Genomic DNA, 18,160 nt, shown 5'->3' on the forward strand with positions numbered 1-18,160 from the left:
TGTTAGCTGTCAACTCCAAGAATTCTTAAGAGCGACTTTTAAGTGACAACAGAAAAATAATTAAAAACAGAGGGGTACCTTTTTTTTGCGGGGGAGAGCCAATGGAGGAAGAGGCGGGTGGAAGTTCTTGGAGTAGTGTTCAGGGGAATAAGAGGAAGCCATTTGACGAGAGTGGCGGGGATAGCCCCAAAAGCAATGCCAAAGTTAGGAGAGTGGAGGGTGAGGAGTTTAAAGTATTGGTTTCAGTCAGACATAAGCAGTGATGATTCTAACCTGATGAGACTGACTAAACTAGCCGGAGAGATTGAAGATTGGTTATGTCAGTCATCCAGTCAGGCTGTTAGTGCCAGCCCCACTGCGGTGCTTCAGATGTTCGAGGTTAGGTCATGTGACTTCAGTGTGTAGAGAGGTGCTGCTGCAGGTGTGGGGGGAACCATGACTACTCAGTGTGGGGGAGGGGTTGGGTCTAATTGCAGTAATCATTGGGGGTGGGGGTGGGGGGGCACAGTGCAGCCTTTAGGGGATGTGTAATGCAACAGCAGGTGCAGGAGATACAGGTACAAGGCTGTCAGTCAGGTATCACATGCTGAAGCTGTGAGGGAAGTCAGACAGGTGTGTGGTTCCACAGCACCTTCAATAAGGCAGGATGGGAGATCAGTGAAGAGAACACACGGGCCTGTACACACAGGTGCCCCAGACAGACAGCCTGGTACTTTGATGGTTGACAAGGTACAGTTTTTAGGTTTTCTGGCTAATGTAATTAACATTTCTGCCCAAACTGATAGTGCACAAAAATCACTGTGAATGCTGCAGGTGTGCATTTAGGAATAACTGGAGTGACAGTGGAGGACTTGACCGGGTTGTTGACTCCAGCAATGGCACATCCGTCTCAAAGTGGTGATTGACCGTCTAGTTTACAACTGGAGTTTTTTAAACGTCTCTACTTGTGTTAGGTGGCCAATGGGCAGAAATTTAAAAAATTTGCTTAAGAGTTGCTTGAGTTGTCTGACCTTCTCTGCATTGAAGAAACTTGGCTAACAGCACACCTGCAGTTTGTCCTATCAGGGTATAGATCAGTGTGGAGGGACAGGCAGGTTGGTCAGGGGGGAGGGTGCTGCACCTTTGTGAATGATGGGTTATCATTTAGAGAGCTGGTTGTAAGCGCTAAGAGTGAATGAGTGGTGGAGGAGGTATGGTTGGGTACAGGGGATGATGCTGTAGTGGTGAATTTTTATAACCAGAGTTTTGACCTGCCCCTTCATTACCTTGAGGGAACACTCCAGCTTAGGGCTAATAAGATGATTTGGAGTGGAGATATGAATTCCTACAATACACTTTGGGGTAGAAAGTTGGCTAACAGAAATGGTGCTGTTGTGGATAAATTTATGGATAGCCAGGTATTGGTTTGCCTGAATGATAGGTGGTGTGCACAGTCTGATGTTATTTTGGGGACGTCATCAGTGTTGGACCTTACAGTACCTTAGTGTGCAGCTCTATGGCTGGTGGGTATGAATGGAGGTCTGGGAGGATTCAGCTGTAGGGACTGACCGTTATCTAATACTGTGTAAAATAGGGACAGAAGCATCTAGAGAGGAATGGGTGTCCCTGGGTAGATGGTGCTGGGAAAAAGGAGACTGGGAGGTGTTCAGTCAGGTCTGTGAAACTGGAGCAGCACAGATCCAGGTAGGGGGTGATATAGATGATTCAGTAACTGCATCATCTGAAGTCCTGTTAGCTGCCTTGTCAGCTGCTGTCCCTCAGACTGAAGGGAGAAGGATGAGGAAGGTGGTGCCGTGGTGGTCACCAAAATGTTCTAAGGCTGTTTGAGCACACAGCCCTGCGCTCAGGGTCCTGCACAAGAACCTTCCTCCAGACTGTGCTGGAGTATCAGAGGGCGAGAGCAGTGGCCAGGAGAGTCATCGAGGCAGGGGAGGTGTGGCGTATGATTAGGAAAATGCCAGGAGTGTCTAAGGGGCTTTTGTTTGAGTGACTTGAAACAGTTTAGGAAACTTTGGATAGCATTGCTTTTTAATACAGCTTCTTTAATTTTGGTGAGGCGAGATAGCCTATATTCTTTTGTAGTACAGTAACTTGGCATCATTTTGATCTCAATACTTTTAATGGCAGGCTTATATTTTGCCAGTTTTAATGAATGACTTTGTGCTTTGTATGTGTGAGTAACTTGGCATTTTTGTATGTTGAAAACATGTTTTTCATGAGATTACAATATACACCAGTGAGATACACACTACACAGCATGCAGAGGAATTCAATTAAATGACAACTTATCAGCATTCATAAGAAATGCTAAGTGCCATACAGAATGCCAAATAATCTCTGAATTATTAAGAACCATTCAATTTGTACATTACGATAGACAGAAAATCATCAGGTCAGATGACATTTTCCCACTGTAACAGAATTTAGTACAATATGCACCACTATACAGCATGCAAATACATTCTCCAAAAACTCACTAAGTTGTCTCAGTCTTGATCGTAGTTTTGAAGCATCACACCTCATAAGGTCACATCTCATAAGCATGGAGTCTCTGTCTGCGGTCACACACGCGTGTTACATCAGTAATTAGGCCTCTCAGATCACACAACACAACAGCACAGTATAGTACCTGGGACGGGGGTAGTATATGCCCATTGTGGGTGCCAGAGCTTCTTGAGTCCTCTCAGGAGTGCATTTGGGATGGCCCTGAGCTGCATTCCATCCTCCCCGTAGCTCTCCATCGCTCTTCTCCCTCATCGCCACGGTAACTGGGAATGTGGAGACTGGGACAAGGCTGCAGGCCTAGGCAGAAGTGGCCAGGAGTGCATACATAAATACAGAAACATTCACTTCTCTTCACTACCTTAAGCCTCCAAGCAGCTGTACACTGTAGAGTCTGAAGTGCATTAATCACTGCAGGTTTCCCACTGAATCTACAGGAACTGAGGCGGAGCAGTGATTCACTATGTGCACTCATATAGTCATGAAAGCTGTTTTTCTGATTAATCAAACATTTAATTATTTGCAAAACATTTTAGTTTACAGTCACACCTACTGCAATTATTAAGACATAAGAACACCTGTGGAGTTCTAGAAAAGACTGTTGTAAAAATAATATTGTAGTTCCTCTAAACAGCCACCAGATGGTAGTGGAAGTTCAGTTTCACACTAAACTGTCGTCTCATGGGCGCTTCCTGGTTCGAACTGTAATCTCATGTTTGGGCTGTGGCAAACATAATATAATCTGAATAACAAGTATATTAAGCAGCAATAATGATTTTGCAGAGTTCTGAGAGATAGCCTAATAGCTTATCACTAGATGGATTACAGGAGCCTTTTCTGGTCAGAGTGTCACAGGCATCGGTAAGAAGTTTGGCTTTTTGAGCATTGCTGCACTAAGAGTTTAGTTGATTATTGCAGACATCATAAATGATTGCATGTTTTCACTTGTGAGCAAGAACATGGGCACTGATGTTTCTTATTCTGAAGGGACCGTTTATGTTGTGTACAATTATAGATTCAGTGTTGGCTTTTTAAAGTCTGCAGACAAAATTGTGTAATTCTTTCTTTATTAGGAGTATATGGTCACAGTGACCACAATATACATTATTGAAATCAGATTTCTGTGATCAGATTCAGATACAAGAAATCTTAGACAAATAAAATGGTCTATAAATACACCCCCCTCCCTTGTCACAATGATTTAAGGGCTTTTAGTGTATTACTGTTGCTTTATGAGTGTCATCAAATTGTCATTGTTGCAGACATCATAAATGGTTGCATGGTTTCAGCAAGAACAGGGACACTGATATTTCTTATTCTTAAGGGACCTTCTATGTTGTGTAAAATTCAGTGTTGGCTTTTTAAAATCTGTAGGCAGAAATAGTAGTTCTTTCTTCATCTGGAGTACATGGTCACAGTGACCACAGTATTTGTCATTGAAATTAGATTTCTGTGATCAGATTCAGAATACAAGAAATCATTGACAAATAAAGTGGCCCATACATGCATACCCCCAATTGTCCATATAGGTGTATGCATGTTTTACACTGTGCACTGTAAATGTGTGTCTTTTACACTGCATAGTCCTCATACCACAAAGATTTAAGGGCCACTGAATCATAAATGGCTTATCCATGTATTCTTTCTCATTGAATCTGATCATGAGATCTGATTTCACACACGTTACTCTATCCACTGTAACATCAAATAATAGCCACAGATACACTGTACAATCATACAGTTACAGGCCAGTGTGTATTATTTTGGTTACAGGTCACTGATAGCATGTCTGCTGATGATATTTTGTGCTTGGTCATTATATTTAATTATAACTGGCTGTATTTTAAAGGCCTTTTTTGACAAATCATTGTTCATAATTATGTTGATGTATTCATCAAGTTGGAAAGTCAGTTGATTATCCATTGAGTAAACATGTTATTACAAATAAACTGCAGCTGTTTGCACTGAATGAAAATTTCATCTTTTAATTCTAATGGCGCTAGTAATGGAGCAAAGTATGGTTCAGGGAGCAAAGAAATATCCAGTGGCCACAGTTGGAGAATTACAGAACTTGGTTGCATAGGGGGGTCACCAAGTTTCTATTAATTGCTACATTAGATGCTCCAAAATTAGATGCTACCTCCATGCCAAAAGGCTATTTGGAATGGCTTCAGGAAAAATGGTTTTGCTGGGAGTAATCAACAGTTTCAAGAATCTAAATTGTCTCCTTTGTCTCATCTACTGTGGTCCTGAGAGATGACATTAGAGCTCTTTGGCCAAGCATAGCTGTTATTTCATTTGTGGCCTTTCTGTTAGCTTGAACTAGTCTGCCCATTCTCCTCTGATCTCTCATTAACAATGTTTTTTGTTTATCACACCATTCTCTGTAAACTCTAGAGACTGTACTGCATGAAAATCCCAGGAGGGCAGCTGTTTCTGTGATGCTGGAACCACCACATCTGGCACCATCCATCTGGCACAGTCAAAGTCGCTTAGATCATACATCTTGCCCATTCTAATAGGTAAGGAGCGGGCCTTGTAACCTATAGGTCACAGGTTCGAGTCCCAGGTAGGAACCTGCTGTAGTACCCTTGAGCAAGGTACCTAACCTGCATTACTTCAGTATATATCCAGCTGTATGGATGTAATGTTAAAAAATATTATAGAAAAAAGAAGTTGTGTAAGTCACTGGATAGGAGAGTTTGCTAAATGCCTGTAATGTAATGTCTACATTGAGTTACAGCCACATAATGTGCGGTTAGGAGTAGCCTATTTGCATTAATGAGGGGGTATTCCAAATAAATGTGCCGGTATATAACACAAAGGATATAAGTTTGGTGTTAGATAGAGTCTTTATTGTCCCAATGGGGCAGTTTGTACTGCAGCATAGTATATAATAAATAGCAATAACTATATTTATGACAACAGATAAACATTAAAATCATTGCAAAACCATGATTATAACTTATTAAGAAAGCCAGTGACACTTGGGATAAAAGAGTGTTTAATCCTGTTTGTTTTTAACATAGGGATCCTATTTTAAAATAGGGAGCCTACACCGATCAGCCACAACATTAAAACCACCTGCCTAATATTGTGTAGCTCCCCCTTGTGCCGCCAAATCCACTCTGACCCATCGAGAGTTTTTAAAATCACGTGGAAATAATTCACCCTCTAACAATATCTTAGCTTTTTATAGCCCTGTAGCAACTAGTGATAGGACATGGTGGCATAGTGGTTAGCACTGTCGCCTCGCAGCAGGAAGTTCGTGGGTTCGAATCTCGGCTTGGAGCCTTTCTGTGCGGAGTTCGGATGTTCTGCCCATGTTCACGTGGGTGTACTCCGGTTTCCTCCCACACTCAAAGACATGCATGTTAGGTGCGCTCCTGCACGTGCCCTTGACCAAGGCACTTGCCTCAGAACTGGAGTTGGTCCCCTGTGGCAGCCCACTGCTTCTAGGTAACTAAGGATGGGTCAAACGCAGAGGACAGATTACCCCACGGGGTTCAATAAAGTATGTCTTATCTTAATAATGTAATAAACTACCAATAGTGTAATAACTCCCAATAATGTAATCCATTTTAAATTTTTATGTAATAAAAACCAATAATGTAATAAGTAGTAGTAGTGTACTTCATTGATCCCCGGGGGAATTTGCACTGTTGCAGCATAAAAGACAATGAAGTAACACAATCAGATACAAATTTACAGTAGAATCAAAATATCAGATACAAATATACAGTAGATACAAATATATACAGAAATACAAATATACCAGAGCCTCTGGTATATTTGTATTTCTGCATGTATGGTCCAGAGGACACCTTCAGAGCTGGAGACGGGTCAGAGCTGTTTTGGCGGCACGAGGGGGACCTACACAATATTTGGTAGGTGGTTTTAATGTTGTGGCTGATCGGTGTATATCTGCGCTCTGAGGGAAGTAATACAAATGAATTGAACAGGGGATGCTGGGAATCCCTCAGAATGGACTGGGCCTTATAGATCCCATCTGATAGAGCTGGGAGGGGTCAACTGTATCATGATCCTGCCAGCTAATTTTACAATGTTGGCCAGTCTACTCTTGCACTTACGATTTAGGTTACCAAACCAGCAGATCATATTAAAGGTTAAAAAAGATTCAATAAAAGACTTATAAAAGGTAGTCATCAGCGTCGTGTCCACCTTGAAACTTCGGACTATTAACTATTAAATAATAACTATTAAATGCGGAGAGGAGGTGCTCATGCAACATTGAACAGGTCATTGAAATAAAAGGTTATTGTTGTATAAATTCATATAATCATTTTCTCTCATCCTTCTGAGACAATGACTTTCCTGTTTGTCCTTTGTGGAGGACGTGACATTTCTAGTTCTGTCTTCAAGCCTTCATGATAGCTTAATATTCTCTGTGTCTATAATACATAATGGTCTTTAAATGTCATAAATTTGGATGTGAGATTGCATGTACTTTGACCTGGCGGTCTTTCCAGAGTTAAAATTATGATGTGTTCCCATCTCCTTAGATGGGGGGCGCTGTTTCTAAATTGAGTCTCTCAGAGGAGCCAAAGACCAAAGGAGGAACCCTCAGCACTGAAAGGAAGAGGTATAAATGCATGAATCAGATATTTAATGTGATATGCAGTAGGAGGATGAGTTTAACTGGTAGCTCTGTCTCCAAGTGCTGTGAGTTAGAGCTGCAGTAAGAGGATGAGTTTTACTGGAAGCTCTGTCTCCATGTTTTGTTCACAGGGTCCAGGTAGAAAGAGCAGGGTCACCTGTTCCCAGCTGTCTGTCTATGAGGAGTGGAGAGTCAATGGATAAGGTACTCAACTTCAGAGGAGAGTTACCAGGTGATTCAAGGTAAATGAACAGGTTCATTTTGACACTTCACTGTTTAATTAAACCTAAATTTCACTGACAACTTTGAGGGCTAGGTTGGGTGCCCCGTGTTACATTCACTTGAAGGTGGGTGTATTATGTCGTATTCAGCCCAGATGGCAAACAACTTCAGCCTGGACCTGCACCGATTTCGGCACTACACTGCTGACTTAAGGCCAGAATCAGTGCAGATCCAGCCCGGAGTCACTTGCTATCTGGAAGGTGTAGATAGTGGTAGGGTGTCCTCCTGGCAACTGTATAGTTGCTGGTTTGAGCCTGTGATGGAGATGTAGAGATGCTGACTTATATCTGGAGAGATTAAGTTGGGTCTGTACACAAAATTAAAAAACTCTCATTGGGCTCTTGAGCAAGGCCCTTAACATAAAAACTGCTCCAGAGGCTTTACACTTCTTCCCACTTTCTCCTCTTTTGCTACTCTTCTCTCTGGCATTTATCCCAGGGTGTATTTGCAAAAGTTAGATCAGCAGTAAGAGGATGAGTTTAACTGGAAGTTGTCTCCAAGTGCTGTGAGTTAGATCTGCAGTAAGAAGATCAGTTTAACTGGAAACTCTGTCTCCAAGTGCTGTACGTTAGAGCTGCAGAAAGAGGATGAGTTTAACTGGAAGCTCTGTCTACATGTGCTGTGAGTTAGAGCTGCAGTAAGAGGATGAGTTTTACTGGAAGCTCTGTCTCCATGTGTTGTGAGTTAGAGCTGCAGTAAGAGGATGAGTTTAACTGGAAGCTCTGTCTCCATGTGCTGTGAGTAAGACCTGCAATAAGAGGATGAGGTTAACTGGATCTTTGCCTCCATGTGCTGTGAGTTAGAGCTGCAGTTAGAGGATGAGTTTTACTGGAATCTCTGTCTCCATGTTTTGTTCACAGGGTCCAGGTAGAAAGAGCAGGGTCACCTGTTCCCAGCTGTCTGTCTATGAGGAGTGGAGAGTCAATGGATAAGGTACTCAACTTCAGAGGAGAGTTACCAGGTGATTCAAGGTAAATGAACAGGTTCATTTTGACACTTCACTGTTTAATTAAACCTAAATTTCACTGACAACTTTGAGGGCTAGGTTGGGTGCCCCGTGTTACATTCACTTGAAGGTGGGTGTATTATGTCGTATTCAGCCCAGATGGCAAACGACTTCAGCCTGGACCTGCACCGATTTCGGCACTACACTGCTGACTTAAGGCCAGAATCAGTGCAGATCCAGCCCGGAGTCACTTGCTATCTGGAAGGTGTAGATAGTGGTAGGGTGTCCTCCTGGCAACTGTACAGTTGCTGGTTTGAGCCTGTGATGGAGATGTAGAGATGCTGACTTATATCTGGAGAGATTAAGTTGGGTCTGTACACAAAATTAAAAAACTCTCATTGGGCTCTTGAGCAAGGCCCTTAACATAAAAACTGCTCCAGAGGCTTTACACTTCTTCCCACTTTCTCCTCTTTTGCTACTCTTCTCTCTGGCATTTATCCCAGGGTGTATTTGCAAAAGTTAGATCAGCAGTAAGAGGATGAGTTTAACTGGAAGTTGTCTCCAAGTGCTGTGAGTTAGATCTGCAGTAAGAAGATCAGTTTAACTGGAAACTCTGTCTCCAAGTGCTGTACGTTAGAGCTGCAGAAAGAGGATGAGTTTAACTGGAAGCTCTGTCTACATGTGCTGTGAGTTAGAGCTGCAGTAAGAGGATGAGTTTTACTGGAAGCTCTGTCTCCATGTGTTGTGAGTTAGAGCTGCAGTAAGAGGATGAGTTTAACTGGAAGCTCTGTCTCCATGTGCTGTGAGTAAGACCTGCAATAAGAGGATGAGGTTAACTGGATCTTTGCCTCCATGTGCTGTGAGTTAGAGCTGCAGTTAGAGGATGAGTTTTACTGGAATCTCTGTCTCCATGTTTTGTTCACAGGGTCCAGGTAGAAAGAGCAGGGTCACCTGTTCCCAGCTGTCTGTCTATGAGGAGTGGAGAGTCAATGGATAAGGTACTCAACTTCAGAGGAGAGTTACCAGGTGATTCAAGGTAAATGAACAGGTTCATTTTGACACTTCACTGTTTAATTAAACCTAAATTTCACTGACAACTTTGAGGGCTAGGTTGGGTGCCCCGTGTTACATTCACTTGAAGGTGGGTGTATTATGTCGTATTCAGCCCAGATGGCAAACGACTTCAGCCTGGACCTGCACCGATTTCGGCACTACACTGCTGACTTAAGGCCAGAATCAGTGCAGATCCAGCCCGGAGTCACTTGCTATCTGGAAGGTGTAGATAGTGGTAGGGTGTCCTCCTGGCAACTGTACAGTTGCTGGTTTGAGCCTGTGATGGAGATGTAGAGATGCTGACTTATATCTGGAGAGATGAAGTTGGGTCCTTACACAAAATAAAAAAAGCTCTCATTGGGCTCTTGAGCAAGGCTCTTAATATAAAAACTGCTCCAGAGGCTTTACACTTCTTCCCACTTTCTCCTCTTTTGCAACTCTTCTCTCTGGCATTTATCCCAGGGTGTCTGCAAAAGTTAGAGCTGCAGAAAGAGGATGGGTTTAACTGGAAGCTCTGTCTCCAAGTGCTGTGAGTTAGATCTGCAGAAAGAGGATGAGTTTAACTGGAAGCTCTGTCTCCATGTGCTGTGAGTTAGAGCTGCAGTAAGACGATAAGTTTAACTGGAAGCTCTGTCTCCATGTGCTGTGATTTAGAGCTGCAGTAAGAGGATGAGTTTAACTGGAAGCTCTGTCTCCATGTGCAGTGAGTTAGAGCTGCAGTAAGAGGATGAGTTTAACTGGATGTTGTGTCTCCGTGTTTTGTTCTCAGGGTCCAAGATGAAAGAGCAGGGTCACCAGTACCCAGCTGTCTGTCTATGAAGAGTGATCGTTCAATGGAACGTCCATTCGCGTTCAGAAGAGAGTTACCAGGTGACCAAAGGTATTTAAAGAGGTTCAATTTGACACTACTTTTAAATTATACCTCAATGTGACTGGGACCTTTCTGTTGTCGGTGGGTGTTTTAAGACTTTCAGATGCAGGTGGGGGTTATTACTGCACATATAGCTGAAGGTTTGTGATTTATATCACATTCAGGTGTAGGTGAGGTATATTTTGTCATTCTTTTGTGCTGTGAGTTAGAGCTGCAGTATGAGGATGAGCTCTGTTTCCACGTGCTGTGAGTTAGAGCTGCTGTAAGAGGATGAGTTTAACTGGAAGCTCAGTCTCTATGTTTTGTTCACAGGATCCAGCAGTCACTGAAGTCCAGCTCTTTTGAAGAAAAGAGTTCAGACAAATTATCTTCTGCAAAAAAGGTATGAGTTATTATGTGTGTTCTTTGTGCAGTTAATTCATTTGAGTATTCAGTATTTAATGCCTATATAATGTAGTGCAAGGGTAATGTTTACATGTGCTAAACATTGCTCTTAACATTAATAACATATTGCACATATTTTATATTATTCATGACCATCCAATGTGGAATATCATATGAACACAATAAACCGGTCATGGTTCCTTATTCCATTTGCTATGCGGCGTCTTGGGTTGTGCTAATCGACGCCATTTCGTGCTAATCGGCTACTCAGTATCCCTGTTGAGGAAACTGAGTGCTGTTTCAGGTAACTGAGTGTGGTAATTTTCAGGACCGCCTGAGGGCGCTCCGTGATTGCTTTTGATTACGACCGATTGTTTGCACGTGATTTAGAGAACTTATATACGCTCACAGGAAATCCGTTCTTCGGTTTAGTGTTTACTTACGTACGCGATAGGCGGTACAGAGAAAAGCTCTCTTAGAGAAAAGTGTGGTAAGGAAAAAGGCATAGGATTTTGAATATAGCTTTTTGTTTTGATTAGTAGTAAGACTTCGGTCCTACTAGTCACTTAGCTTTATTCCTTATTTTCCTTAATACGTCTTTTTTGCCTTCCTCGTTACGAGGCACCTTTTCTTTGCTTTTCTCCCGACTGCACTGCAGTCTTACTAAAATTCTACTCACTCTTACACCTTAGTTTGTTCTCCCACTGAGACTATTACTTTGTGTTGGGATATTCTTCTTTAGGAGTTGAGTCTTCTTTTCGTTATCCCCCTCAAGTTTCTTACTGAGACCTAGTGGTTTCCACTTCGGTGGTTACTTAAGGAAACCCCCTTTTGAATTCACTGTAGTTGCGTGTGGTCATCAACACTTCCCCACCCTCACAAAACCAGCTTTTTACTTAAATATTTAAAAAATGTGATAAAAATTGCTCTGTTTTAATGATCTTAGTGCATAGTCTAAAGCATGTGGCACACATATTTAGGTTGTGTCCAGACCCACTTATACTCGTTTAATAGTGGATTATTTGAGCGCAATGTAAGGCACACGGTTCCAATGGGCTGAACTAACTGCCTTAATTAATAGGTGTGTCTTGGGCATAAGCATGTAATAAACCAGTCAGCATATCATCTCCCATTCCCTCTAAAAGCCACCTGCACTTGCACCTTGGTGGATTGATAATATAATGGTGGATTTAAAAAGACTTAGAAAAGACAGATTTACCTCTGTCATAAAAGATCTGTTTCTGCGTGAGTCCATTAAAATTCGGAGATCTAAAAAACAACCATCACGCACAGTGAATCCCGCAGACCATATTTGAAATAAATCATAAAAAGGTGATTTAAAGTGTTGAAATAAATGAAGTATTCGCTGGGCAATGTTGTGAATTTTTTCAGTCAAATGAACCATTCTGTCTGCTTGGTTGGCTGTAGATGAAGCAACTCTTCTGCCAGCTGATTCCTCCTCGCCCGTGCTGCTAGGGTATCTCGGTCCATTAATATGCATCAGCACATACAGTTCAGCATCACACCTTCTAAAGTCCTATAATGTGTCCTCATTTGTGTCTGAGGCATCCATGACTTTGGCAACGTTATGCAACACACAACTCGCCATAAAGAATATTCAGACCTTCTGAGGGCTGTATTGTAAAATTCCACCTGACTTATGCAAACATCTGAAGTGTATTTTCAGCATTCCAAACATCCTCTCTATTGGGCTACAGTGCATGTTTTTGTGAGTTTCTGATTGAATGACTATTCACACACACTATCATATTATCTTCAGCCGTGTCTTTAAAGGTTAGCCATTGTCCCCTAACAGCCACCCCTCCAGGAGGGGGATTCCCCTAGAAGACTGCAGGTATGACTGAGTTGGCCAATATAAAGGAGTCATGTTTTAATCCAGGATAATCTGCAAATACATGTGTAACCATATAAGTCACATCACAAAATGTCAATGTTACGGTTCACATGTATTATGACGTATTTATTTGTCATGTGTTCACTTATTATTGTGATGCAGCACACCTCTTCCTGCGTTTATTTCACACTGATAGAGCACACCGCTTCATGTGTTTATTTCACACTGATACAGCACACCTCTTCATGTGTTTATTTCAGTCTCTCCTGCGCACTTTGATGAAGCTGAAGAAGGACAAAAAGTTGAAACAGTTTCAGAGCCATCTGAGTCAGGATTGTCCAGAATGCTTAAAGAGTCTGTCTGAAGATCATTCTGTACCGGCTAAGTTTATGAAGATGAAGGAATTGTTCAAGAGTCATCAAATTGCTGATTACCCAGAATGCACTGAGAGAGAGCCGGAGGATCCTGAGGCCCTGTACATAGTTGAGAAGTTGCTGGAGACCTGTGGCAGTGAGGGGCCTCTGAAGATCACACTCCACATCCTGAGGAACATGAAGCAGAAGGATCGTGCCGACTCACTGGAGAGAGGTGAGCACAGTAAGAGTTTTCCCTCACTGCTACTGTGTATCCTTTAGAATTCTGAACTGAGTTTAGATAGTAAATCTAACAATGATTTATAGCATCTACACTTTCATAATAGTGTTTTACATTGACACATATATCACATATATAAAATGCCACAAATAACATGTATACAAAGGCGTTTACATTTATTAAAATATTGCCTCAAACAGTGAATACGGGGAAAGGTAATTGAACAAGATTAAATGTCCTTGAGAGGGGTTTAAATCTTTTGCTCAAAAGCCAGTAACTAGACTACTGTCCCATCAGACAGACTGCCCTGAGTTTGTATACAGGAACCAAAATGATAAAAGTATTAGATTATAAGGACTTCCGGGTGTCATACGCTGTAAAGAAGCTCATTCCAAAAGCAAAAGCATGACCCTGCAAGAGGGTGTTCAAGTCCTAATCGTGCGTCTGCAGATGTGCAGACCGAGAATATGATGACCCATTTATCCTATCCTAATTGTCATTAATTCGCCAAATTCATTGATAGGTCAGTCTACAGAAAGCTGGTGGAATCAACCAACAAGTCAAAACAAGCTCTATATTAGGTTTTAAGATTAGCTAATTGAATTTACTACAAAGCAGTCAAATAGATTAATGTGTTGAAATCATACATTCTTTATTGAATTCAGGCTCACTACTTCTAAATGACAAAACAGAAGACATACAACAAAATAAAAATAAAAATAAGCACACAAAGAACTTTTTAGATAAAGTAAACGATGATATTAAATATATAGCCTATATATTAACACCATCTTTAAGTGTGTGAAATCAAAATAACTCCACACCTTGCTTTTACTCCTTTCTTTTCCAGCCATCTATAAAAAATGAATTTAAAAAAGTCAGTTTTCCAGTTTCAAACATGTATTTTGATGAATATTATTATTATTGTTGTTGGTGTTATTAATTTGTTATTATTTCTTAGTATCTATTCTCAGTACATTAATTATATTTTCTTATTTTATTCCTACTACGTGATCTCAAAGAAAGACTATCTAGCGAGCTTCCCTGTCCATAAGAATTTGGTGGTGAAAATAACTACAACGCGCTCTGACGCGTGACTAGATGGCACACTCGCTCGCAATAACGCATTAGCTATTGACACAGCCTCATTATTTCTTATTATATATTTCTCAATAAGTTAAATGAATTATATTTTCTTATTTTATTTCTACTACATGATCTCAAATAGTAAGACATTATCTAGCGGAGCCAAAGAGTGAATCAAGTGTAACTGACTGGATGAAATACGTGAAAAAAACTACAATGCGCTTTCGTGCAGGTTACCCGCGCTAACTGTTGGTTGATTCACTTCTCCAACAGCAATCCTTCTCTCATGTTATCACAACAAAGCTAGATAACATGGCTTAAAATGATCCACGTTAGAAGTGTTTTATCGGCGTTTTTACTGTCTTGTTAGCTTGCTACGATGACGGGTGACTAGATGACACACTCGCTTGCAATTACGCGTTGGCTATTGACACAGCATCATATAGTAGCTAATATCATTTTCTCAGATACAAAAACAAATGTGTGATGCATTCAATCACCATTTTATTTTGGCTGGTTATTTATCTGAGAATACAGCTATGTCCTCTGGAAATGTAGATCCTACGCTGCTTATGTGCTCACTGCCACTTCATAAAGGCTTGCTAGCCAGCTAGCTTGCTAAAGTGAACCAAATATGTTAGCTCGCTTGATAATGAGGATTGATAAACATAGTGGTCGTATAAACGCATTTAATTAAAAAACTTTCACTAAATATACATACCTTTATTGCGGCAATTGAATCTGTGCAGACAAGTCTTGCAGTGGAGAATATTGGATGAGGCACGAGTGACAAAAGTCTTATTAGAGAAGTAGCGCGTCAGCTGCTGCAGTTCACACTTGTATTAGAGCTCCCTCTACTGGATAATTCTAATAAATAGCAACTACAACGTTCGAACAGACAAGTACAGATAAATAATCATTGTTTTTTGTTTACTATACTTATTAAAATATCGGGACACATCGGCGGCATAACTGCCGATCCCGATGTCGTCAAAAAAGTCAAATAATGGCCGATATATCGGCCTGGCCGATATATCAATCGGGCTCTATGCCAGACCTTGCCAACGTGTTACCCACTTCCATCGATATATTTTTGTGTTTTCTCTGAAACTGAGACTTTGAATAAACTGAATAAAATAGCTACATGACAGCTGAGTGAAATATATCCAATTTGTGTGTGTGCGGTTCCAGCAAACCACCAAAGCTGCGCGTTCTCTGAGGAATTCATAAGAGAGTGACGGTGCATATTGCACTTTGAATTTCTTTAACTACTTTTTCTGTTTTGCGTTTTGTCATGCACATTTTAGCACTTTTCTCAGTGTTCTTGTAATATGCCTCAATTCATTTTCCCTTAGCCTATATAACAAAACCGCAAAAATTTTGAAATACAAATGTTAAAATTGATTCAGTTGTGTACTTTACTTCAAGAAAATAGTTTTGCAATGTACGGTTTTGTAAGCGGTAGCACGCAGGCTTACTGGAGTTAAAACATTACAAGTTGTTGGCTAATGATACACCCAGCACTGGCTCATGTGACTCTAAAATATCTGACCTGCCCCCCAACGAGTGTTTCAAGCAACTTTCCATATAGCAAGGGATGTTGTGTCTCCCCATCGCAGACTGCCCCCTGTGATGTTCTGTGCAAGGACCCAAACGCAGACCAGGGAAATCCAAAAAACTTTGTCTTTATTCAGTGCGAGGTTCGAAGCCAGGTAATCAGAGAAAGGACGGTGCCGAATCGAGTTTCCAAAAGAATAGTGAAAAACAGGAAAAAAATCTAAAACCAGGAGATCAGAGCGGCGAAGGTACAAAGGGACAGGCAAAAGAGAAGTCAAAGCAAAGCAAAGGTCAAACCAGAAGCAAACAAACCAAAAGGGGCAGGCAAACTCGAAGTCGTACAGAAGGGGTGTCTCAGGAATCTCGATAAACAAAGGCTTACTAAATATCGGCACAATGAATTCGATCAACGTTCTGACCGTGAGCTGGTGGAAAAGACTGACATTTATACACTGGGGAAGGTAACAATCAAGGAGGGGTAAGTGAGTGAGGGAGGAGTAACAAACAACATCCAGGTGAAGAACATTAGGATAACTAATAAAATGACAGGGGACTGACAAAACGCGGACTGGAATCACATAGACAACAATGATAATAGACGGCCTGGGTTAAGCAGGTAAAAACGCGTGCAGAGAGAGAGAGGTGCAGTCAGAGCAAGAGACAGGTGCAGGCAATTGCAGAACTCAGCGTTAGAGCAGGCTAGAAAGAAAAGGGGCGGAGCTACAGCGCAGCATGGAAAAGGGGAGACTGGTTAATGTATTAGTATAGTGATATAAACTATCAAAAACCCAAAACTAGTGTGTGTTAGTCCATTAGTAATATTCACATGTTAGTATATTAATGAGGTTAGTACTTTACAATCTATAAGTTAGTAAGGATTAGTAGAAATTAGTAAAACTAGAAATAAGTAGGAAGTAAGTAAAAACGAGACTGGAAGGAAGGGGGGGAAACCACGAAAACCCGGAACCACCCGAATAGTGAAATCACACAAATACAGGGGAGTGAAGCAGCTCAGGGAACACAGACACAGAGACAGTACTGGGGAGACAAGTGACCGGGAAATACAGACTACAACAGTACCCCCCCCCCCTAGGAAACGCCTCTTGGCGTTTTCACCGGTGGCACAGGGTGTTTGACATGAAAGTCCTTAATAAACTTTTTATCCAAAATGAAGCGAGAGGGGATCCAGCTTCTAGCCCTCCCAGTCCACCAGGTAATGAAGGCCGCGACCCCGACGACGAACATCCAACAGCTTGTTCACGGTGTAGGCATCGCCACCATCAATGAGTCGGGGGGGAGGGGGGGGCTCAGGGGCAGGACAGAGGGGATGGGTAACGACCGGTTTTAAACGGGAAACATGAAAAGTGGGGTGAATTCTGCGCATGGTGGAGGGTAACTTTAATATAACAGCAGTGAGGCTGAGGATTTTAACAATAGGGAAGGGGCCAATAAAACGAGGAGCTAACTTATGGGACTCAACGCGTAGGGAATGTCTCTGGTGGTGAGCCAAACAAGCTGTCCAACTCTGTAGGAGGGGGCTTTAGAGCGGCGGCGATCGGCCGTCACCTTCATCCTGGCGCTGGCGCGAAGCAAGTTGAGGCGAGCGGTCTTCCATGTTCTTCTGCAGCGCCGGATGAAGGCTTCAGCTGAGGGGACCCCCACCTCCTCCTCCTGACTAGGGAACAGAGGCGGCTGGTACCCTAGGCAGCACTCGAATGGAGAAAGTTTGGAATAGGAGGTGTGTGAGTTTATGGCATACTCTGCCCAGGGTAGCTGATAAGACCATGAGGTGGGGTTCTTGGAGCAGAGGCATCTAAGGACAGTTTCGATCACTTGATTGGCCCGCTCGGTCTGGCCATTAGTCTGGGGGTGAAATCCTGAGGATAGACTAATGGAGGAACCCAACAGTGAGCAGAAAGCTTTCCAGAAACGTGCAGTGAACTGGGGGCCTCTATCGGAAACTATGTTAGTGGGGATGCCGTGTAGTCTAATAAGGTGATGAATGAGTAAGTTGGCGGTTTCTTTGGCAGAGGGAAGATTGGTGAGGGGAACGAAGTGAACAGCTTTAGAGAACCTATCAACTATGGTGAGGATAGTGGTGAAAGTGTTGGATGGGGGTAAGCCTGTGATGAAATCTAATGCTATGTGAGACCAGGGGCGGTGTGGGATGGGGAGGGGTTGTAACAGACCTGAGGGTGGGTGGTGAGAGGGTTTGTTCTGGGCACAGACCAAGCAGGCAGCCACAAAGTCCAAGATCTCTTGTTTCATGGAGGGCCACCAGAAACGTCTCTGAATAAATGTCCTGGTTCTGGTGGCCCCCGGGTGGCATGAGAGTTGAGAAGCGTGGCCCCAAAGGAGAACTTGAGAGCGGACTTGGGCAGGAACGTAGAGACGATCCGCCGGGCAATTACT

General features: G+C 42.2%; 1 protein-coding gene across 1 annotated transcript in view; it reads left to right on the forward strand.

Moving 5' to 3' along the window:
- Positions 1-18,160, forward strand: part of LOC118214125 (NACHT, LRR and PYD domains-containing protein 5-like) — a gene marked incomplete at its 3' end in the record, with an annotated part of 81,951 nt that overhangs the window by 12,993 nt on the left and 50,798 nt on the right. The window contains exons 2-9 of the mRNA XM_035393740.1: positions 4,900-5,024; positions 7,026-7,105; positions 7,252-7,362; positions 8,263-8,373; positions 9,274-9,384; positions 10,171-10,281; positions 10,585-10,654; positions 12,772-13,099. Coding sequence (XP_035249631.1) covers positions 7,026-7,105; positions 7,252-7,362; positions 8,263-8,373; positions 9,274-9,384; positions 10,171-10,281; positions 10,585-10,654; positions 12,772-13,099 — 922 coding nt within the window. The remainder of the gene's footprint in view (positions 1-4,899; positions 5,025-7,025; positions 7,106-7,251; positions 7,363-8,262; positions 8,374-9,273; positions 9,385-10,170; positions 10,282-10,584; positions 10,655-12,771; positions 13,100-18,160) is intronic.

Source organism: Anguilla anguilla, chromosome 15 (genome assembly GCF_013347855.1).
Source record: "Anguilla anguilla isolate fAngAng1 chromosome 15, fAngAng1.pri, whole genome shotgun sequence".
NCBI classification, from domain to species: Eukaryota; Metazoa; Chordata; class Actinopteri; order Anguilliformes; family Anguillidae; genus Anguilla; species Anguilla anguilla.